At 37.0% G+C, this 23,977-nt stretch overlaps 3 protein-coding genes and 1 pseudogene across 4 annotated transcripts; 2 read left to right on the top strand and 2 right to left on the bottom strand.

Moving 5' to 3' along the window:
- The first annotated feature begins 619 nt into the window (after positions 1 to 619).
- LOC113494711 (nuclear autoantigenic sperm protein) lies at positions 620 to 10,760 on the top strand. 2 transcript variants are annotated; one of them, XM_026873140.1, is made up of 9 exons: positions 620 to 814; positions 1,366 to 1,541; positions 1,782 to 1,885; positions 2,282 to 2,451; positions 3,185 to 3,278; positions 3,707 to 3,853; positions 5,205 to 5,279; positions 5,461 to 5,681; positions 9,043 to 10,760. In XM_026873140.1, exons 2-9 carry the CDS (start codon positions 1,366 to 1,368, stop codon positions 9,247 to 9,249), a joined length of 1,194 nt encoding a protein of 397 aa, XP_026728941.1. In that variant the 5' UTR covers positions 620 to 814; the 3' UTR covers positions 9,250 to 10,760. The 2 variants fall into 2 exon arrangements, with proteins under 2 accessions (XP_026728941.1, XP_026728942.1); XM_026873141.1 differs by lacking the exon at positions 620 to 814 and adding an exon at positions 832 to 906.
- Positions 10,761 to 10,839: 79 nt separating this feature from the next.
- LOC113494713 lies at positions 10,840 to 17,028 on the top strand. The gene is made up of 4 exons (XM_026873144.1): positions 10,840 to 11,279; positions 12,131 to 12,210; positions 15,566 to 15,728; positions 16,291 to 17,028. Exons 1-4 carry the CDS (start codon positions 10,943 to 10,945, stop codon positions 16,449 to 16,451), a joined length of 741 nt encoding a protein of 246 aa, XP_026728945.1. The 5' UTR covers positions 10,840 to 10,942; the 3' UTR covers positions 16,452 to 17,028.
- Positions 12,288 to 19,244, bottom strand: LOC113494712 (prostaglandin reductase 1-like). Its single transcript, XM_026873142.1, has 2 exons — positions 19,081 to 19,244; positions 12,288 to 13,242 (listed from the first exon to the last, which is right to left on the bottom strand). The coding sequence occupies exons 1-2, from the start codon at positions 19,207 to 19,209 to the stop codon at positions 12,376 to 12,378; spliced, it is 996 nt and encodes a 331-aa protein (XP_026728943.1). The 5' UTR covers positions 19,210 to 19,244; the 3' UTR covers positions 12,288 to 12,375.
- Positions 19,245 to 22,866: 3,622 nt separating this feature from the next.
- LOC113494694 lies at positions 22,867 to 23,949 on the bottom strand (annotated as a pseudogene).
- Between the last annotated feature and the right edge of the window lie 28 nt (positions 23,950 to 23,977).

A 23,977-nucleotide genomic window follows, 5' to 3' on the forward strand; every position in this document is an offset into this window, starting at 1 on the left:
AAAGTGAAACAGGGTTTATGGTTAATCCTGTTTAATGGAAAAGGAAAACCTTTTCACATGTTGTTAAAATGTCAAGAAAGACGGTCTGATTAAATTTCATTTTATCAAAGGCATTATATTATACTCTAGTATAATGTCTTTGCATTTTACACAGTGCGGAAGTCGTTAAAAATAAATCGGCTTTTTTTGTCATTATTAAACAAAACCTATGTTGATCTGTGCTCCCATTTTTCTTTTATTTATTCTCTGTGTAATATCAACCTTGAGGTTTCGTTTTCTGAGTGTTCTCTTATAGCTTTTACATAAGTATAAACGTAAATGTGAATATTTAAATATATTAACGAGATTAAGAGATAATGAGAAAATATTTACGAAAATCGTACTTTAATTTTGCAACAGTTCTCAAAAGATCCTTCTTTATAGAAAGAGTCGGATTCTTCTCAGAATTAGCCGGTTTAAAGTTATTTGATATAACCAGAATTTCCTTTTACTTTGAAGTCATTGCAATCATTGCACCCACAGAAGTCCAGTCCGGGTGAAATATGCAGTCTCCTCCGATCGTTTATAATCTGTGGTGTTACTGCACTATGTTCCTCTTGGGTATATATATTCTGTGATTTTGTAGCATAATCTGTGGCACCGAAGTTACAGAACTGTATGAAAAGAATCAGCAGAAGAAAGCAAAAATCAAAATTGAACTTACGAATAACGACTGAAATCAGTGGACACGCGTACACAATTTAAAGAATTAATTTATTATACTGTTAAATCAGTAACTGACATTTGTGACATCGCTTAACGGAATTGATTACAAGTAAGTATTTCGTGATTTAATGTCAAGTTACTACTGTGCTCCCATACTTAGTGAATTCAACATTTTGGCGCGGATTACCGACGGTTAAGAATGTATGCTCTCATTTTAATAGTGATTAGATTGAACAAACTTTTAACAATATTCATTTAAGATCAATATTAGCATATCTTTATTTTTAAATGTACCACGTGGATCAATTATATCAAAGGCAATAATCTATTGTATTATATAGTGTAGCTATTGTTGAAGATACCGTTCGTTTGAATACCTAATGAATTGCAAGTACCTAGTTATATCTTGTTAGAACCATAGGACCGACTTTAGATACGTGAAAGTATTCTACAATTAATGTTTACCAGTTCTCCTCGCAGTCCCTTCGCTTTATATTTTACTAACACGTTTATTAGCCGGCTTTGTGGGAGCGCCGTACAATAAAGATTTAATTTTAATACTGACAGCCATAAATCACAATAAACTTGTTACCTATATCTTCTGTCTAGTAATTTAAACTGTTTTCATAAAATAATGTCTGATATGTTTTTCATTTTTAGATGGCTGAAGTAGCAGAAGTATCGACATCTTCAGCTTCTGAACTGCTGGCTGCAGGACGTAGACATCTCGCTGTTGGAGACTTCAGTGTGGCTGCCAGCACCCTTGCTAAGGCCTGTGAGGCTCTGGCAAAAGAACATGGAGACACTGCTGACCAGTGTGCTGAGGCATACTTATGGTATGTTTAAAACAGCTATTCAGAACTATATTTCTATATTTGCCTTAAACTCATTTCATTATTCAATCATAACACAGAATGGTTAAAAAAGTTTACTATTTTAATCACAGCACAAACATATTTAGCAGACTTCAAAAGTGCAAGAAATTACCTTACATGTATTCTAACTTCATAAATCTTCAAACTTTCAAGTGCTTTACAATACAAACAATACTTATAAATTTCTTTAAAAATGATTAGGTATGGAAAGTCATTGCTAGGCTTATCAAGAGAGGAAAGCGGAGTACTTGGCGATGGGGTGCCAGGCACTGGCAATGCCGATGATGAAGAAGATGATAATGAAGGTATTGCAAAAAAGTGATTGAAATTAATTGTAGTTCTATATTTAAATGACACAATACCATTCAAACAATATTATTTCAAATCGCAGTTGATTATCCTCAGAAAGAAGGTCTTTATGGTTTTTTGTTTATTGCTCCTATATTTGTGCACATTTTCTATTTAATTACCTACTAAAGTTATTAAATCATTTACAATATCCCATTATAATAAACATCCTAGGGAAGTACATGTCTGATTGTATAGTTAGAATAAAGCACAGGCTATCTACAAAATCTGTTGTAAATAAACCTTTCTAGATTCTTACTACCTACTGACAATTTAACCAGATTTATAAATAACAGCTATGACTGAAAATGTAACACATTCAAAAGTATAACATATAATTGGCTGAGTTTTAGGTGATGAGATTGAAGAAACTGTTGAGAATGGTGATGAACCACAAAATGGTGGGGAGGAGTCCAAAGCTGAAACAAAGAAGGAAAACGGCGAAGTAGAGACAAGTGAAGCTGAATCAACCACAAAGGAGGTTGAACCATCCAGCAGCAATGCAGAGGATAATGAGGAGCCTGTAAGTATACTGGAGAGTGTTACACATGCCACATCAATTAGAGCCGCCATACATGGACTGCTTCAACCAGACAGTGCCAGCATCTTTAAGCGGTTGCTGTTGCATTATCTGCAGTTTCAATACAAAATAGACATTCGCAATACACAAACCGCTCAAGCAGTTGAAACTACAAGCTGTTGACTCTGACTGCAACAGCGGTCCGTGTATGTTGATCACTGCGCTACAGCTCGAGCGGCCCGTGTATGGCGGCGCTTAGTGCAAATTATTTAGTGAAATAATCACAATTTAAAACTGGCATGTATAGTGACAAGTTCATTGCTGTTGCCCATGGGCCCGCCTGCTAAAAAGCTAAAAGACCCCACAGGAACAAAGCGATCCTATGTGTCAATCCAGGATATGAACCATCTTTGTGCCTAGTTTCGTCTAAATCAGTTCAGTGGTTTTTGCGTAAACAGTAAAAAAAACATCCATACACTGAGTCGATTGGTCGAGGTCACCACGCCAAACCCAGAGCACGCGTCGTGTTGCGGGATCAATACCCACGGTATTTTTAAAGAAAAAAAAAATACCAATTTTCATATAGTATGCTTGTGTCAATATGTAAATAGAAATGTGGTCAGACTTGCATGTGTGGTAAGCAGATAAGTCTTGTGATCATATAAAGGGTTTTAGGATTGTTAGGATTGTTATTTCTGTACAATGTGGTAATTTTAATCATCTCGAATGTCAACAGGGAACAACAAATGGTGATGCTAATGACGAGTCTGTCATGAATGTGGATGCTGAGGATGACGTTGACAACTTGCAGCTGGCTTGGGAAATGCTTGGTAATTTCTATATATTTATATCCACCTTTTCACAACAAATGCTCTGTAAAACTTGAAAAAACAGTATAATAATATGATTAATATTTAATTTGCTAAGCTTGTTGCTGGAATTGGGTAATGCCAACCATAGGATGCATACACATGGATTTATTTACTCAAATTTGCGGGTTCGATCGCAATCACGCTACGTGGTTACAACATGACTTCAGAGTTATACTTTACAATGTATTGTATTATTTGGAATAATAGAAAACAATTAAGATTAAGAATATACACTACACTAAAGAATGGTTATAATAAAAAGAAAAAGTATTCTAATATCGGATCCTGCAATTGCCGAAGGGCAGCGCTAGCATCATGTCAAGACTTTAAAACTTTCTAAAACATGTGGGAAATTGAAGGGGGATTAATAATTGTTATGATTGCAGACTTGGCGCGCAGTATCCTGTCGCGGCGCGCGGCGGGCGGCGCGGCGGGCGGCGCGGCCGCGCGCGCGCTGCTGGCCGACGTGCATCTGGCGCTCGGCGAGGTCGCGCTCGAGAGCGAGACCTATGACAAAGCTGTTATTGACATGCGTGAGCACCCTACCTCGTATTCATTATTTATAAATATAAAGGACATGGCCAGTTTCTGCCTACTTTTTTGGTAGCATGTACATTAATAACAGCCTACTGATAAAAAATAAAAAATAAATTATGGCATCCTTCATATTTCTGTCTAATTTCTGAGTGTTAACACAAGATTAAAGAGTTTTGTCTTTTATTTCCTATACTTTCAGGCTCTGCGCCATTTTGAGAAAACGTGTTTCCAGTAAAAGTTATAATGTTTACTAATAAAAACAGCTTAAATATGTAAAAATAATTACGTTGGTTCAAAATAGTACTAAAGATTAAAAATCAACATGGTAATGATACATATGTACATATATAAAAATATTAAAAATGATTATTATTATTATAATTTCTTTGTGATTGCTAAACAAAACGTAATGCTATGTGATCATGACAGCGGATCTGTCACTACTTATAGTTGGCATTTTGCGCATGTTGTATTATTTATACAAAAGTACCTACTCTGTGTATTATTTTCGCTTGCGTTTTTGTGTGAATATTTATTATTATGTATCAATTTAATACCTTTTCAGTGCTCCGAACGCCTATAGTTTTTATGAAAGCCAATCAGTTTGCAACTCATTGAATAAGAAGGATTAAAACATAACATCCTTTTATGTAAATATCTAAAAAATCTGAAGTATATGGAATATGTAACATATTATATATTATATTTTTTAGGACAAACTTAATTCCAAAAAGCAAAATTTCTTTAATGTACATGAACTCTTACAAGCTAGGCAGAGGGCCTTGTATAAATTGGCCATGTCCTCTAGCAAGGAAATCCGCTCCGGGCCAGCAACATGCCATCGGTTTCGCTCCTCTTTACCCCCTTAACCGCTCTCACTGAAGCCCACCTGCTGCCAATCGTTTCGGTATAATATGGCGCCCATCTAGTGAGTGGCGAGTCACCACCTGCTAAATCATTAATTCATTCAATCATTACTATGCATAGAAAGGCAGATGCTGTAGTTTTCCGGAAAATCTTAGGAACTGGTACACATAGGATCCTAAATAAATTAGCCCTATTATTTTTACATGAACATATGAAATAATTCTGCATTTACTTTGTATTCTTCATGTATGTTATTTCATGGGTGAATAGTCCCTGGCACATCTAAGGTTAGAGTTCTAAACATTTTGGACCATCCCTATGAATACCTTTAAAAATATGAAGTGGGTCTTTTCTACGAAGTTATCCTGTGAATGAAATGAGATACAAATAATAATTTATCATTGTCATACATATGCCAAATAATATTTGGTGAATCACAGATCCAAAAGGTATAGATTTAAAAAAATGTTTCATTTACAGAAAGTTGCCTGGATCTCCAAAAAGAATTATACCGAAGCGACGACAGGCGTATTGCAGAGACGCATTATCAAATGGGTAAGATAAAATTCTGTCTTTTCGTGAAACATTTATTTTGGTTATACTTTTATAATGAGCCTATTGCTAATAAATTTAAAATTACATGCCATACATTAAGAAGCCCTACAAAGTGAATTTAAATATACACATTCCCCACCTTAACCATAGTAAAAAACCTTCTATTTGAATATTGTCTCAGGCTTGGCGAATTCCTTGGCATCCAATTTTGAAGACGCCATAACTCATTTCAAGAATGCAGCAAATATTCTGGAGACTAAAATCAAGACTTTGGAGACTGATGCTTCTCTCAAGAAATTAGGTTCTGAACCCAACTCCATTGAAAGCGAAATAAAGGAATTGAAAGAGCTCCTTCCTGAAATACAGGAGAAGATTCAAGATATGATGGATTATAAGGCTGAGGTAAGACCTTGCGATTGCATTGAAGACACGCGGAAAATGTTACTTAACATGATTATTAAGGAACAGACACGTTGTCAATTAGAGTGTAACTCTTAACCGTGTAGTGGTTGTTTAAGCATTCCACAAATGTTGTAATATTCTAATAGCAGGATAAGAGTCCAGTGATAACAATATTTTCTTAACTAAAAAAAGGTTTTCTTCAGGTAAAATTAAAAGTAATCATTTTATAAGTATGTTGTGATAATATGTGTTTAGTTTTTAGTTGTTGTGTGCCAAATTGATAATTTCTGCCAACATTTGTGGTACTTTCTATTGTTACAATTTAATATTCGACTGATATACTAGCTAGTACATTTTGACTGTGAATGTGTGCCTTATACTCTTGTAAGTATGTTTGGATATGTTGTTTCATGTGAAATTTAGAATTCATTTTTAATTTAAAAAGTTAGGTGCCTACTTAAACTTGATACTGACCTTTTATTAAGTTGATTTGTGATATTATGATCTACAATTTACATTTAAACTGTGATTAAATGTGTTATAATGTTTGTATATTATGTATGTGTAGGTGAAATACGTTTTTCCATAAATCATTCAAGTAGACTGAAATAATGTTAAGTGATAGAAACAGTCATTTTGTTTGACGGTAGGTATTGTCGGCAGCATTTATGTACAACTATTTATAATCGCAATGTACTGAGTTAAAAGATCTGAATCATGTTAGTTATAAGCGAACATTTTACCACAAGGCCAATTTATGTGTATTGCAACATTTTGAAATAAAATTGTGCAAAATTGTACTGTGTGTTATTTCCAGATCTAACCCGATACATGAATGGCCATGTGGTTAAATGTTGCTTAATTATTTTGATAATCATGGCCATTGATGTTATATTCATGGTTTGAGTGCATGGTACAGTCAAGCTTAGCGTGGCGAAAGGCAGGAAGAGTACAAAACTATTACTTTCGTTCTTTTGAAAAAAAAAATTGGCCGATTAAGAAAATTATAGGTACTATGGAGCTTATTAATACCCATGTAGCTGATTTCATTGGGACTTTATTATTCACATTGCTTGGTAAGAATCAAGACTTTACTTAAGAATCTCGCGATGCTGGCTTGACGATCCAAACTTGCTCCGTGATAAATAAGAGGCTTTGTCTCGATAAACAAATTACTCGCTTTGGGTTGAGTGGAAGGGAGTCAGAATTTTAGTGATTGAACCCGTCTATGTGCATTATCGCATGCTACACTGGCACACCCCCGTGCGGCCCAGCAGCCGCAGCGTAGCTATCAAAATTCTTCTAATATATAAACGTTAACAGATCCCAGTCGTATTCTAAATTCATCATAAATGGAGCTAGATCAGTTGGTAGGGCGTTATAGGACCATTTTGTATGTAAGGTAGTTATTCTTCTTTGCGTTTATATTAAATACTAGCTTTTCGCCCGCGTCGAGGTCGGTTATATCGCGTTTCGAAGAGTCAAAAGTCCAGGATAAAAACTAACCTATGTGCTTTCTCAAGGTCAACTCTACCTCTGCACCAAATTTCATTAAAATCAGTTCAGTGGTTGAGACGTGAAAGCGTAACAGGCAGACAGAGTTACTTACGCATTTATAATATTAGTAGGGATTTATATTTTCGGTTCCTTGTATCAGAATCATAAATTTATTTGCTAGCTATGCCTGCGTTCGGTATTTTAAATCATGATTAACTAACAAAATTGTTTAAAAGTACTTTGTTTTTTTCACGTCGGTCCATCTTACCATTGTTACATTTGGTCATACAAAATTAAATGCCCTCATTGCACTCTATATACATATATTTTTTGGCATCCTTCAGTATTTATAACGGTTTTCTCACTCGTATTTATATCCATAAATAATTATGAATTCGACGCACGAAAATTATTATAAGTATTTCATTAATTAATTTTTGTTATTGATAATTTAGCCTTTATTTCGATTTGATTTCATTTTAAAGAAATAATTATAAGTGAAAAGGTAATAATATCATACGGTTCATTGAGTAAATACTTTGTCTTTCATTCTATTCGTTATACACAAACATGTAAGCGTTTGGGCATTACTTTAATTTATCATTCAAATAAACTAAAAACGAAACAAAGGGTTAACCGCTATTGAAGACAAGTATGAATTGATCAATATATCTTGACTCAAGGTAGTCGTCCTTGAACAGATAGAAATAAACTATACGTCGGTTGTGTTGGTAGAGGGGTCGAAGCCAACAGTCCTTCACTTTCATTCATTTATTCATCCTTCATTGATCATTCGGTAGTAACTATAATTCGAAAAGTTCCGACCGTGAATTTGTGTGAGTGACTCCTATCGTTTAAATATATAATACAAGGCGATGTCTGATAAGCGGATAAATAAAATTCTTAATTTACGAGAGGACAGAGATCCGATGTTCGGTTATCTCGTTACACAACCGAGGTTGCAAGCATGTATGCTGTCAGTTACTTCGAGGGGAGTCGGCTTCAGCACTGCTGCTTTGAACCAGTTCGTTTGTGGACTATTTCCTTCAAGAATAGAAATACCAAGTATATACGCCCAATACCGAGTTAACCTGGCCCTATTTGAGGCTAGAGTCGTTAACTTGAAAACAAAATTCCCTATAATTCCAAGATTCATCGAATCTACCTACAAACATCCCTTTATACGATCGGCTTTTCTACGTTTTGTAAGCCAACATATAAATTATAATACATCAAAGCATATGAGTGCTATTTTGTCCAGCATTGACATCATCAAACATGGTGAAGAAATTTATATCCCTGTTGTAGCAGATGTTCAAAGAGACGCGCATGGGAAACTACAACCCAGGCCAGAAACGGTACTCATATCTAATCTCAGGAACACAGTAGAAGAGCTAGCTAATGAACAGACACCTCTAACCATCAGAGTAGGTTTTGAAGAGAATTGTCCAATCCCTGGGGCCATATGGCATAACCACATTTTACAAAATCCTGATGAAATTATGCCAAAAGATTACTCATATGATACAAATTTGAATGAAGACATCAATTTGGTCCAAAACTTCCTCTTTCAACTACAGAGATACGCTCCATACATGGTGAGCAAAAGGACCTCAAGGACATCCTCACATAGCCAAAAAACTTATCCGGATATCTTCTTAGATCGTCGTATATGTTAACGAATTGTCCTTGTAATCGTACAGCGATCGGCTAAATAAGGATGAACCTACCACTGTTTCTTTTTTCTCTTTAAAGCTCTTTTCCTACGTACATACAGCAGTAATTGTATAATACGTTACGTTATGTCCTCATGGTTTGCACAAGTGTGGTGATAATATTCACACATTTATTTCGTTTTTTCCAGACAATCAAACGAGTACGGGAAACTCTGTGTGGCACAAACGGTGAAGGTAGCTCTCAACCGAATGGCGCAGGTTCAAGCTCTAGTGCCAGTTCCAGTTCCACAGCTCCTAGACCAGCTGCGTCAGATATCTCCCATCTGATCAAGAGGAAGAGAAAGGCGAGCGACGGTGAGGCAGACTCGTCCGCGGCTAAAAGAGTGAACACGTGAATCTGATGTGGCAACACACTATTATGAACCTGTAAGGATCTTAACGCGAACAGAAGCTAAAATACAACAAATTATAGTTATACATAAAATACTGTTGAACTCTTTGAGCCTTTGGCTTGATATTCCAAATTGTTACATATTATTGCCAGTATTGAGCACTTTAAAAGCTGGTTGATTCTGCCTTAGAAGCGAGACAGCACTACTCTACTCTTAGAATGGCAATAAGCCTGTGTGAAAAGATCATTGTACAGAGGCAAGTACGATATGTTTTTGTATAGTTTGTATATTAGCGTTAACAAAATTAATTTTAAATCATATGTTGTATTTTTCGCGTTAAGATCTAATGTGATATGAACGAAATGTAATGTATTGATCACATATTTTGTGCCCGCTATTGAGTGTTTAAATGCAAAAATGTTTAAAAAAGGTAAATACATAAATTTGTACGAGTCTCATTGGATAAATAAATAATAGAAAAAAAAGGTTTACAAGCAAACTATAAATGCGGAATGTCTTACTTTTCATATTTTTTTTTTAAGTTTACAAATAACAAAAGTTTAAGTAAATAGAAAAGTACTCGTTTGGTTATTTGAGGTTGTGTTGGACTCAAAATAATTAAATTACCGCTCATGTTATTGTTTCGGAACAATTTAGGAGTTCATAAAGTGTGGATACAGTGGAAACTGCGTGAAGTATACAGTAATGTTACTATTTGCTCCAGCAATCTACGACGACTTTTTTGAATAATAATGGAATTTGGTATAGAACCTAATACTTAAAATTCTTATCACCTTTTTTCTTTAGGTCTTATTTGTAGTGCGAGCTTATCTTCATGCGACTCTTGTTTTATATACCTCTTATGTATGCCTAGGTATAAACATAATTCTTGTTGGTAAAGATTAGTAGTGGTCTTTTGTAAGGTTGATCAAAATAAAACCTCCAAATTCAAACCGCCTTTCGTAATCAGTTGCAGTTGAGATTGGTTTGATCAGTAAAAGCGATTTCTTTTACACTAAATGTATAAAAATAAATTTGATCAGCTTTTCAGAGACCAGTATTAATGTCTGCAAAGGTAGCTATCTCACAATTGAGGAATGTTAAAACCTCATATTCAGACTTTAATCTGTTATGTGGTTTACTCAAACCTGTGTATCTTTCGTTTTCTTTAACCTATACCAATTCGTGCCCTAAATCTTAAATAAATAATATAAGTATTTAGTAAATAGTTTAAATATTTTCTGTTTGTTTTGTGTGTAGGTAAGTGGTGTTGATTTGAAGCACCGCTAATACCATAACAATCATTTAATTATCTACTGTTCGTACTATTATAAACGTTTATAATTAGGTAAAAAATCAAAACTAATTTCGAGATAGGTTTCGAAGATTAGATAGGTAAGTTGATAAATAATTGGAAAAAAAATCCTATTATTAAGCTGTTCCGTTATTGTTAGTACATCGTAAGTTCGTCTTTTCCGACGAGGTTTATAATAAAATAAATAATCTTGATTATATTCTGTAATTCATTTACATACTTTATCCTACTCGTACCTATTAGGGAAGTAAACTTTTTTGTCATTGCCAGAAAAACCGTGTTCCTTATATCAAAAATGAAAAAGACGTTTGTCAAATTAAGAAGTATCATACAAAGTTTTTATAAATTTTTTAATCGCACAAATTTAATTGAATGTGAGGAATGGCTACTGGCGGAGATGTGCCGAACACTTTACCGAAGCATATGACCTATTCGCAGTCGAAGGTGCCGTTCTTTGGCGCGCTTATCGACTATTTGGACACCAGTGCTCAATATTTGAGAAGGAAGACATTCGCGCAGGCCGAGAAACTCCACGCCAAAGCTTCGAGGGCCACTCTGTCGGCGTCATTCCTCGCTGCAGTGTGCCTCATGCTGGGGTTTGCTTGTAACGTCAAGTTCGAAGTGGTGACCCTGGATGATGAGCCTTTGCCGAATGACTTACATTTCATGCTCATGAGTAAAGATGATAAGCTCTATATCGACGATATCGATGTTACTAGTGAGTAATCAATGATATAATAGGTACCTACTTAGCTATTTACTTCATACCTTGATTGATTTTATCAGCTAACTGATTAAACAAGTAAGTAACGCTTTGTTGGAGCAAAACACGTGTAAAAAAAGAGGCATAATTTTGTAGGTTACTGCTACGAAGTGTTAACAAATAATGCGGGTAGGTACACGGAGCGAGGCAAGTAGGGACAGAATAACAATGCGACCTGTTTCCACCGTAAGGTCGAGCCTGCGGGTGGCAAGGAGGGCACCCTGTCACCCGGTCAGCTAACAGGCCCAGGAGAATTAGGGGCACTTTGCATCTATCCTTCGAGAAGTTATTCAAACAGGACAAAAATTTCTGGCATATCTCCACCATGCCCTAGGCTAGGCGGGGCCTGAAGTCATTAGCGATGCAACCGAAAAAAAAAAGGAACATACTAAGTATCTAACAATACCGTATTTTTTGGTTGTTGGTTCCAGAAAAAACACATTTTGTGTGTTCGTTGATTAGGTAGATAGTATCTATTTACCCATATTATCAGCCTACTTAATAGCTCATTTTAGCTACAGGTATCTATATCTGCTACGTATCTATCTGTACAATATACCTTGAGGCTGCGTCACGACTGATAAACGGTCAAGTGTAGGTATCTCATAATTATTATGCAATAATACCTGTCTAAATATACATAGATACCTACCTACTACAGGCAGCGTGCGTAAGTTAAGTGTTGTCAAGTCATGCGTTTGTGTCGGTAAACAAAGGTAACCCAAACTTTGAAATACAAATGATCTCACTCCAAACCTGTCGGGCAGTGTACTAAAACTATTTTCATGTTCATGTTGTTATTGCAGGAGTTATGTGGTGTGTCGAGGCGTCAGACAGCCTCGTCATACTAATAAGCAGTCTACTAATATGGAACTCATCAAACGTGGTAACTTCTTATAGAATTTACTTACTATATTTGCATAAGCGTAATGGTAATTACTCACACGAGAAAAGGCAAATGAATTGCAACTGATTTAGAATTATTCTATTTATCTTTTTTTCGTACTGTATATTTTCAGTAGGTAAGAAGAATAAATTCATATAACATAAATTATAACTTAACAACAGCCTTGCCAACATTTTCACCATTCAACATTCCTATGAAGGCATCGTAGATGTTTTCAAAACCCTCAGTCACATGTTCTCTGGGCTTCAACTGTCCACTGTGGATCCATTTGATGAGTTCTGCAAACGCTTCAGGGAAACGGTTGACCCAACGAACTACGAGGAAGCCCTCAATCTTCAGTTGCTTGAACACCAAAGCAGGCTGTACAATAGTAGCTTGTGGCAGGCCGATATCGTTGTACGAACTGATGCTGCCGCAAACAGAGACCCTTCCGAAATCGTTCATCTGATACAAGATCGTGGAGCTGAGCTCTCCCCCGACGTTGTCGAAGTAGCAGTCCACGCCCTTCGGGGCAGCTTCCTTGAGCGCGGCGGCGATGTCTGCGGTCTTATAGTTAATGGCGGCGTCGAAGCCGATCTCCTTGAGCCACTCCACTTTAGCGTCATCGCCGGCGAAGCCGACGACTCTGCAGCCCTTGATCTTCGCGATCTGACCGACGAGGGAGCCGACTGCTCCAGCCGCGCCGGTCACGACCACTGTTTCGCCGGCTTTAGGTTTGCATATTTCCAAAAATCCAAAGTATGCCGTGGCTCCTGGCATGCCTACGCTACCGACTCCGTAAGATGCTGATAAACCCTTCAAGTTTGGCAACTTGTAAACTTGACCCATAGCGCCTGTGGCATTAGTGTCGATAATGCTGTAGTCGCACCAACCTGTGTGGGAGACTACTCTGGTGCCGACGGGGTAGCGAGGATCCTTCGAATCTTCTACAACAGCCACTTGATAGCCGAATTGGTCGTACGGTGGTTTGTGTCTTGGATTGTACGCTCGCATGTAGGGGTCTACACTGACCCACTCAACTTTGACTAGAATTTCTCCGTTTTTGATATTCGGCAAGTCATATTCCACGATGTCGAAGTCCTCGCGTTTCGGTATTCCTTGAAAATGTTTATTCACAACGTATTTCCGCGCTTTAACCATGGTGACCGCTAGTACCGGTAGCGTGAGTGGCGACTGAATTAATTTACAAGTATCACAATAGTTTATACTCACTTGTCGAATGATATCGCCGGCGCAGGTCACATGGTACGCGCACTTTATCGTAACATTCACGCTACATATTATTATCAAACTAGTTACCAGGTTTGTATAACGCACGAACGTACTTAGGTACGTACATAATAGGGTTACGATATTTTATAGATTAACATGTTATATCAGAGATTACACTTTAATAACATAACTGTTTTTGCCGCAAATGGCTTTTTTATTCATTTATTAGAAAATGTTTAATTATTCAGGTCTAAAGCGCTGTACATAACTGAAACACGTAGACGCTAAATAAATTTGACTTTGTTACTTTATTAGAAGAATAAATAAGTGTTAAATGTACGTGTAAGCTAAAACGTTTTACCTATTAGAGTGTATTAGCATTTTGTTTATTATGCTTCATAAAACGTCAAAACTTGCTGTTTTTTGAAAGAACCAGCTGATCCGGAAACTTCGATGTAACCGATTTGTAAATCTAAAGCAGTACACGGGCAAAAACATAAATCATTCAAAACGGTCCAGTCGTGTAGGAGGAGTTCGGTGACATACATACGTACTTACATACAGTAGAATTATTTACCTACCTATATGTATATTTGAAGATAAGATATGTATATAGAAAATGGGTGCCTTATGAATTGACTCGCATATCTGCAGAAAGTAACGCGTGTTGAATTGATACAAATACGAAGAAATATTAATAAGCAAAAACCCTAATTCAACAGTTTCCCAAAGCAAAGATTACCGATAAAAAGTAATGATACCAAACAGGGCCCCAATTCTGCTATCTACAACGGCCGATGAATGTATGAAATTTGGCTTAAAATGACAATTTTCGTATTCTCTTAAGCATTTTTCTACACAAAAACTGGAAATTCAGTACGGGACGGCACACTCAAGGTCAATACAATTAACTTCCAATTATTGTATTGGCAAAATGCTTAAGAGAAAAGGAATATTTAATTTATCTTTAACTCCTGTTTGTATTGCCTCTATAGCAACAGAAACTAAATAAACTATCAATGAAAAATACTGATGTTGGCAGCAATGCTAGATGCCTACCGTGACGGTATCACAGGGACCCATTTAGTAAGTGGCGAAGTTCCGCCGATGAACATTATCTACCCAAAAGTTCACACGAATAAGTGACGTAGTACCACGAAATAGACGTGACAATAGAAGGTTATATCTTCGCAGCGCCAATACTACACTAATGCGCAAAAGCGTCTGTTGAATGGCACCAGAAATATATAAAAAATACCAAAGATTTTAAAGCATTTGAATATGGCTTTCTTTAAAAAGAAATTGCGAAACTTTTTAGTAGATAAAGCTTTTTACAGTGTCTCTGATTACTTACTGGAAAAGCATATTTCTGTTAATTAGGTAAGGTGCAGTTACATAAGGCATGAATAATTAACATATTTCATGTTTTTTTTAATTGCTTCGTTCGTTGCATTTAAATTTAAGTGCCCTGAAGGTGCTAAAGGTGACTAACTTTTCGGAACGCAGCAAGAAATATCAAGCAAAATATTTTAAACATACTTATTTGTTAATATTTCTTTGTTTCTCCGCACTTTCAATGGTGGTAAATGGTGGTGGCTAAAGGCTAGTTTATTGTTTTTTTCGTATTTACCTCTTGGGTACGGACAACGGATCCCTAAAAATGGACTCGTCTTACTAATTGTCACCGGGTGATCAAAACCTGTTTGTTAAATTCTACTCACATCAATTCATAATTATTTTTATATTACTTATATACCGAATTCATTAAATATTGTTATTTGTTTATCATATCGGTATGTATTTATACATGTGCATATAATTGGTTATTATTGCATTTGTAATCGTTTCTTTCATTGGATAAAACGACAACTTGATAAGAAAAATGAAAATCCAAGTTATTACAACGGTCTCTCAAGAATATCAGAAAATACCTAAATATTAGAGTAATGAAAGCTTACAAATAGATAATGTTGTAGTTTAGTGAAGGTTGATTATCTTTTGTTTTGTAATATAACATTAGTTACCACTTATTTAGACCGACTGCAGGCGATTAATGCTTTTGCCTTTCTCGAAGCAGTGCGAATTGGTTTTGATAAAGTTTGATTTGCTTGTGTGATGACAGCGGTCTCCCCTGAGCGAGTACTTGTTCCTGCCGTGGCTGGGAGCGACGCTGCGTGGCTTGTTCCTGCGACAGGCGCCCACCGCCGGCGCGCTGCTTTACACAATGGCGGTCGTCAATGGCAACATCAACCCACTCTTCCTTACTGCCTTCTCGTTCCTGTTCTGTTAGTATTACAAACACTTCGCTGCTGTAATCGAACACAGTACTTAGGTATTGCTAAAAGGAAGTCTGTAGCGAATCCTTCTATCTCCGGCTTGATAGGCTAATTCATAAAGATTCCTTCTTGTAACAATCGTAAACGTCATTAGCATATAAACGCTTGAATTTGCGAAGGTCATTCTGCTAGAGGGGCTTAGGTAATGATGTTGTCTTTGGTTCGAATCTCCGATGGACTATTCGTATCTGTAAAGGCCACTATTACTTAGTAGAAAAATGATAAAGAAAATTTGAAGTAAGTACTAACGATTAAATATTTTTCTCTCGTCATTAGTCGTCGCCCTTAGAAATTACAAAAAGAACGTGCATTCGACCCGCTGCGCTACTATGCCTATTCTGACTGTAATACCAAAAAATATATTTAATCAACAAAAAATGAATTGTTAGAGACGGAAATCAAAAGCTTATAAAATGGAGGACGCCATTATCGAAGTTGGGCAAACAGACCAGGTGCCACTTATTCCATAGAGTTGTTAGATTAAGAAACTTATTTAATTTATTTATTTTAGTGTTAGAGGCGCGCCTGTGGCTGGAGATCGGGCGCTTGGTGCGCTCGCGGTGGGAGCGGCGCGAGCACGCCATCGCCTCCCGCGACTCCGAGTACGAAGTAGAAACACTCTGGAGCAATGACGACGTACAGAGCGTCGAAGTGCGCAACTACGTTTACTAAAGCATTGTAATAACATAGGAAATGGGATAAATACGAACCCCGGGCCCGATTATCTGGAGCCTACTAAGTGTTGTAAATTTACTCATAAAAATTACTCATTTTGTTTTCCCCGTTTTCTTAAAAGTTATTATTTATCTCATTTTACAGAACCTTGCCTCTCTTGCTTTTGACTTTGTGAATACCAATATAAAAAAAAAAATGTTACAATTTTCAAAATAACTAAAGAGATTTTCTGTTATAGAGTCACCGGTAGCCTGCCTGATGTATTTTTTATGTTTAATTTAGCTATATTCTCATCTTTATGGTGCTTTTTATATCAGAGGTGACGGCGACATTCATGGCGGCTGGTTAGTCTTGAAGTATGACAGTTGTAATAGGGAAGATGATTGGTATAAAAAAAAAAAACTGTTTAGTCCCTCAGTTAGATAATTGAAAAATATTAGACACGTATTTTTTCCTTTTTCAGTAAAACCCAAATAGTCATAGATTAACTGCTTCAAAGTTTAGGAGACTTGTGACGTAATAATATGGTAAAATTTATACTCAGTCGGAACGCGTAGGTTTCATTCACTGTAATTTGGTCATTTATGTTTGCGGGACAAATTAAAAATACGTATCCATTATTATACGATAAACTAGCAGACGGTTGCTGAAAAAAAAATGACATTAAGTATCCCTAGCGTGGGAGAAAGTCACCGCCATTTTCGGGGTGTTTCGTTTCCTCAGCTCTGGCAGTCTTATTACAAGTTGTGTTGGTAGGCTCTGTGTCAGTGTTACGTGTGTCAAGACAGTATAAAAAGAAAAATGGAACAGTCTATTGAATGTAAAATACCTGGGCTTAAATTCCGCTCTTTACAATGGCCGATGAATGAATGGAAATTGGATTAAATTTGACACTATTCGCATTCTCCAACACAATAATTGGTAATTCGCTGTATTGACAGTGTGTGTTCCCCCTCGTACTGAATTTCCAATTTTTGATTGGCAAATTCTTAGGAGAATACGAATAGTGTCATTTATATTCAACTTCCATTAATTCATCGACAATTGGAAATAGCGGAATTGGGACCCCTCTACGCCACGTTAACTGCTTAAAAGGCTAGACCGTGAAGAGAAATAAATTAAACAAAGCAATGTCATTTAATATGAATCGCTAAACCTTGATTTCAATAATCGTAAGCTTCTTCAAGTCATATCCATACAATCGGGTGCTCTTTATCTTGATGTTAACGATTGTATAAATATCACTGGCTGGAGGGGCTGGTCTTAGTCAGGTAGTAAGGTATTTACATAAACTGATTAGGCAACCAACACAGGTTTAATTACCTAATTGATGTTTTCTTCTAATCCTATGTAATCAGATTTGAATGTTTTTGGTAGTTCTCATTTTTTTAAAGTGGTGCTGATAATTATAATCACTAAATACAAATTCAATGTTTCATTTATAAAGATATCATCCGATCAGCACAATGAACACTAAGTACTTACAAGTTGTGTGCGACATAAATTGCCTCATCTGAAAATCGCTCGAGACACAAGGATTAAATAGCATAATTTTTTTTTTGTTTGACACATTTTTTTTACATCATTTGCATCTAAATTGTAATGTATGTTAACTGTTAATAGGATATAGAGTTACGGCTGCACGCGGTGCAGACAAGGAAAATTATTTCAGCATTTTAAATTAAAGCAATTTATATGTTATGTATTTATTTTATACATGTATTATGTAAATATGCTTTGAGTACCTAATAAAGGCTTATATTTTAACAACAGCCTTGCCATAATTTTCACCATTCAACATTCCTATGAAGGCATCGTAGATGTTTTCAAAACCCTCAGTCACATGTTCTCTGGGCTTCAACTGTCCACTGTGGATCCATTTGATGAGTTCTGCAAACGTTTCAGGAAATCGATTGAGCCAACGCCACACCATGAAGCCCTCAACCTTCAGTTGCTTAAACACCAAAGCACGCTGTAAAATAGTAGCCTTTGGCAAGCTGGCATCGTTGTACGAACTGATGCTGCCGCAAACAGAGACCCTTCCGAAATCGTTCATCTGATACATGATCGTGGAGCTGAGCTCTCCCCCGACGTTGTCGAAGTAGCAGTCCACGCCCTTCGGGGCAGCTTCCTTGAGCGCGGCGGCGATGTCTGCGGTCTTGTAGTTAATGGCGGCGTCGAAGCCGATCTCCTTGAGCCACTCCACTTTAGCGTCATCGCCGGCGAAGCCGACGACTCTGCAGCCCTTGATCTTCGCGATCTGACCGACGAGCGAGCCGACTGCTCCAGCCGCGCCGGTCACGACCACTGTTTCGCCGGCTTTAGGTTTGCATATTTCCAAAAATCCAATGTATGCCGTTACTCCAGGCATACCTACGCTTCCAAGTCCATTCGATTCTGATATACCTTTCAAGTCTGGCAACTTGTAAACTTTGCCAGCAGCAGCATCTTCGCCATTAAGGTCGATAACGCAGTAGTCGCACCAGCCTGTGTGGGAGACTACTTTGGTACCGACGGGGTAGCGAGGATTCTTCGACTCTTCTACAACAGCCACGTTGAAGCCGAATTGGTCGTACGGTGGCGTGTAGTCATCATTGTACGCTCGCATGTAGGGGTCTACACTCACCCACTCAACTTTGACTAGAATTTCTCCGTTTTTGATATTCGGCAAGTCATATTCCACGATGTCGAAGTCCTCGCGTTTCGGTATTCCTTGAAAATGTTTATTCACAACGTATTTCCGCGCTTTAACCATGGTGACCGCTAGTACAGGTACCGTGAGTGATACTGAATTTATTTACAAGCCTGGCGTTATATATTCTTTGGCCGATATCACTAGCGCTGATGTTTGGTACGTGATTCAACATAAAAGTGAGCGATTACCTACATATTTGTAAGTCATTGTCAGAACTTGCAAATCAACTGTCGGTCGAGTCTGTAAACTCATCATTTTTGCAACATTAACTATTACAAAAATGATGAGTTTGTAGACTCATCATTGATTGTTCCGTTAAATTCGCTTATCTCAAGGCCATAATGTTCAAACTAAGAGACAAAATATGTTTTTTTTTTATCTTTTTATCAGGGCAAGCCGCTGGGCTTAGCTAAAAAAGTGTATAAGACTGCTATCTATTTAAAAAAAAAGCTTTGTAATGTTTGTATGCACAGTCCGCAGAGTCGCGTCGTTCTCTCGATACTTTATGACAGCGAACAAAGTGTCAAAGTGCCCAAATATTTAAGATCGAAACATGACATACTATGCATGTGAGCTAGGATCAGGTTAATGAGTATACTAAAACAAAAATCCCTACATAAATTGCTTTAATCAAAACCTATGCTCATATAAATCCTTAGATATAAATAAAATACTGATGTAAAACGTACCGCTAGAAATAATTCTATAATATGTCTATAGTAACAAAATACATAACTAAAAAGAGGAATATCACAATTCACTTTAGCACTATTCCAGTGCTTACAAGATTCAGTAATGTTACCTAATTAGGCTAACGATTATACGCCTTATTAACATATTATTGTTACATTATATAATTGCTTTATATTGAAAACAGTAGCGGTCAATATATTTTTTTAGTAAGAAGTTATTTGTTCATATAATTGTATTATTATTTGATAGTTCAATTAATTGAGTTGCTTCTGATGCTGTTCAACAATATAGTGGAGAGTTGGAGACAATTTTTTTCATTTAAATCAGACTATAACAATTGATTATAGAAATTTGGCTTAAAATGACAATTTTCGTATTCTCTTAAGCATTTTTCTACACAACAATTGGAAATTCAGTACGGGACGGTACACTCAAGGTCAATACAATTAACTTCCAATTATTGTATTGGCAAAAAGGAATAATTTCAATTTAATCCAATTGCCTTGTAAATAGCAGAATCGAAGCCCTGTTCGTTGGTCTCATTATAGCCAAAACGCTAACTAAACGAGAATTGCTATTAAAAACTATAATACTACGTGTCAGACTTTACGGGCTACAATTTTTTTTTATTCGGTCAATTAAGTGTATTCATTAAAAAATCCGTCCCAAGATGCAATATAAAACGCTTTCACAGTTTGTCGAATCTAGATCACTACAAGTTCTATTGCAAATGTATCAATGACCTTTTGTTAAGAATGCAGCAATATTAAATATTTGTTTAATGGGTATTGATGATTAATTAGGGCATTGATTTATATTTATACTAGCGAGCCGCATTGGCTTTGCACGGGTGCGATGCTAATATAAACTACAGAATATCTTCAATGCTCTTTATTTTCATAAGGATTCATCCAATCGTAACAAAAATAACCTAAAATAAATGTTGTTGAGGAAACATTTTGAGAAAGCGACTTAGTGACTTTTATTTAATTAAGTATGTTGAATTTAAATAAAAACAAATTTATCTTTAACTCCTGTTTGTATTGCCTCTATAGCAACAGAAATTAAATAAACTATAATAATAAAATGCAGTTATCATGACCAATAATTACCGAAAATATATAATTAAGGATGGTACAGTTGACATCTGTCGCGCATGTCGCTGTCCCGGTGTATCCTTGAGACATATAGTCTCGGGATGTTCTCGTCTTGCTAACGGTGAATACTTGCACAGACATAACCAAGTGGCCAGGATTATCCATCAGCAGCTTGCTCTGAAGTACAAACTTGTGGAATCTGAGGTGCCGTACTATAGGTATGTTCTCGACCCAGTTTTCGAAAGTGGTCGTATTACACTGCACTGGGATCTGTCTATCATCACTGACAGGACTATTGTTGCCAATAAGCCTGATATAGTGGTGATCGATCGATCAGAGCGTCGGACAATGATTGTTGATATCACTATCCCCCATGACGAGAACCTCGTGAAAGCAGAAAAAGAAATACAATTGAAATATTTGGATTTAGCTCACGAGGTTGTCGACTTGTGGGAGGTGGACTCGGCAATCATTGTCCCGATAGTCGTAAGTGCCAATGGCTTAATAGCCAAGAGCCTCGACCAACATCTTCGGACGCTCTCGTTGGGCGTCTGGGTCAATGGTTTGATTCAGAAAGCGGTACTTCTGGACACGGGGCGCATCGTGAGGAGGTTCCTCTCTCTGGAGCCCTGACCACCGGCAGTCTGAGCCCTGTTCTCGTTGCCGGTTGGACACTATTTTTTATATTTTTAAATATATGTTGTTTTTCTTTCTTATATACCTATATTTAAAAATGTGATTTATACGTTATTTAATTTAAATAAAGGAAATAAAACACTGATGTTGGTAGCAATGCTAGATCCCTACCGTGACGGTATCACAGGGACCCATTTAGTAAGTGGCGAAGTTCCGCCGATGAACATTATCTACCCAAAAGTTCACACGAATAAATGACGTAGTACCACGGAATAGACGTGACAATAGAAGGTTATATCTTCGCAGCGCCAATACTACACTAATGCGCAAAAGCGTCTGCTGCATGGCACCAGAAATATATAAAAAATACCAAAGATTTTAAAGGATTTGAATATGGCTCTCTTTAAAAAGAAATTGCGAAACTTTTTAGTAGATAAAGCTTTTTACAGTGTCTCTGATTACTTACTGGAAAAGCATATTTCTGTTAATTAGGTAAGGTGCAGTCACATAAGGCATGAATAATTAAGATATTTCATGGTTTTTTAATTGCTTCGTTCGTTGCATTTAAATTTAAGTGCCCTGAAGGTGCTAAAGGTGACTAACTTTTCGGAACGCAGATACCAAGAAATATCAAGCAAAATATTTTAAACATACTTATTTGTTAATATTTCTTTGTTTCTCCGCACTTTCAATGGTGGTAAATGGTGGTGGCTAAAGGCTAGTTTATTGTTTTTTTCGTATTTACCTCTTGGGTACGGACAACGGACCCCTAAAAATGGACTCGTCTTACAAATTGTCACCGGATAATCAAAACCTGTTTGTTAAATTCTACTCACATCAATTCATAATTATTTTTATATTACTTCTATACCGAATTCATTAAATATTGTTATTTGTTTATCATATCGGTATGTATTTATACATGTGTATATAATTGGTTATTGCATTTGTAATCGTTTCTTTCATTGGATAAAGCGACAACTTGATAAGAAAATGAAAATCCAAGTTATTACAACGGTCTCTCAAGAATATCAGAAAATACCTGAATATTAGAGTAATGAAAGCTTACAAATAGATAATGTTGTAGTTTAGTGAAGGTTGATTAACTTTTGTTTTGTAATATAACATTGACACAATAGACGTCACACATTTTTTTTACATCATTTGCATCTAAATTGTTATGTATGTTAACTGTTAATAGGATATAGAGTTACGGCTGCACGCGGTGCAGACAAGGAAAATTATTTCAGCATTTTAAATTAAAGCAATTTATATGTTATATATTTATTTTATACATGTATTATGTAAATATGCTTTGAGTACCTAATAAAGGCTTATATTTTAACAACAGCCTTGCCATAATTTTCACCATTCAACATTCCTATGAAGGCATCGTAGATGTTTTCAAAACCCTCAGTCACATGTTCTCTGGGCTTCAACTGTCCACTGTGGATCCATTTGATGAGTTCTGCAAACGTTTCAGGAAATCGATTGAGCCAACGCCACACCATGAAGCCCTCAACCTTCAGTTGCTTAAACACCAAAGCACGCTGTACAATAGTAGCCTTTGGCAAGCTGGCATCGTTGTACGAACTGATGCTGCCACAAACAGAGACCCTTCCGAAATCGTTCATCTGATACATGATCGTGGAGCTGAGCTCTCCCCCGACGTTGTCGAAGTAGCAGTCCACGCCCTTCGGGGCAGCTTCCTTGAGCGCGGCGGCGATGTCTGCGGTCTTGTAGTTAATGGCGGCGTCGAAGCCGATCTCCTTGAGCCACTCCACTTTAGCGTCATCGCCGGCGAAGCCGACGACTCTGCAGCCCTTGATCTTCGCGATCTGACCGACGAGCGAGCCGACTGCTCCAGCCGCGCCGGTCACGACCACTGTTTCGCCGGCTTTAGGTGTGCATATTTCCAAAAATCCAATGTATGCCGTTACTCCAGGCATACCTACGCTTCCAAGTCCATTCGATTCTGATATACCTTTCAAGTCTGGCAACTTGTAAACTTTGCCAGCAGCAGCATCTTCGCCATTAAGGTCGATAACGCAGTAGTCGCACCAGCCTGTGTGGGAGACTACTTTGGTACCGACGGGGTAGCGAGGATTCTTCGACTCTTCTACAACAGCCACGTTGAAGCCGAATTGGTCGTACGGTGGCGTGTAGTCATCATTGTACGCTCGCATGTAGGGGTCTACACTCACCCACTCAACTTTGACTAGAATTTCTCCGTTTTTGATATTCGGCAAGTCATATTCCACGATGTCGAAGTCCTCGCGTTTCGGTATTCCTTGAAAATGTTTATTCACAACGTATTTCCGCGCTTTAACCATGGTGACCGCTAGTACAGGTACCGTGAGTGATACTGAATTTATTTACAAGCCTGGCGTTATATATTCTTT

Source organism: Trichoplusia ni, chromosome 6, assembly GCF_003590095.1.
Source record: "Trichoplusia ni isolate ovarian cell line Hi5 chromosome 6, tn1, whole genome shotgun sequence".
Taxonomy (NCBI): Eukaryota; Metazoa; Arthropoda; class Insecta; order Lepidoptera; family Noctuidae; genus Trichoplusia; species Trichoplusia ni.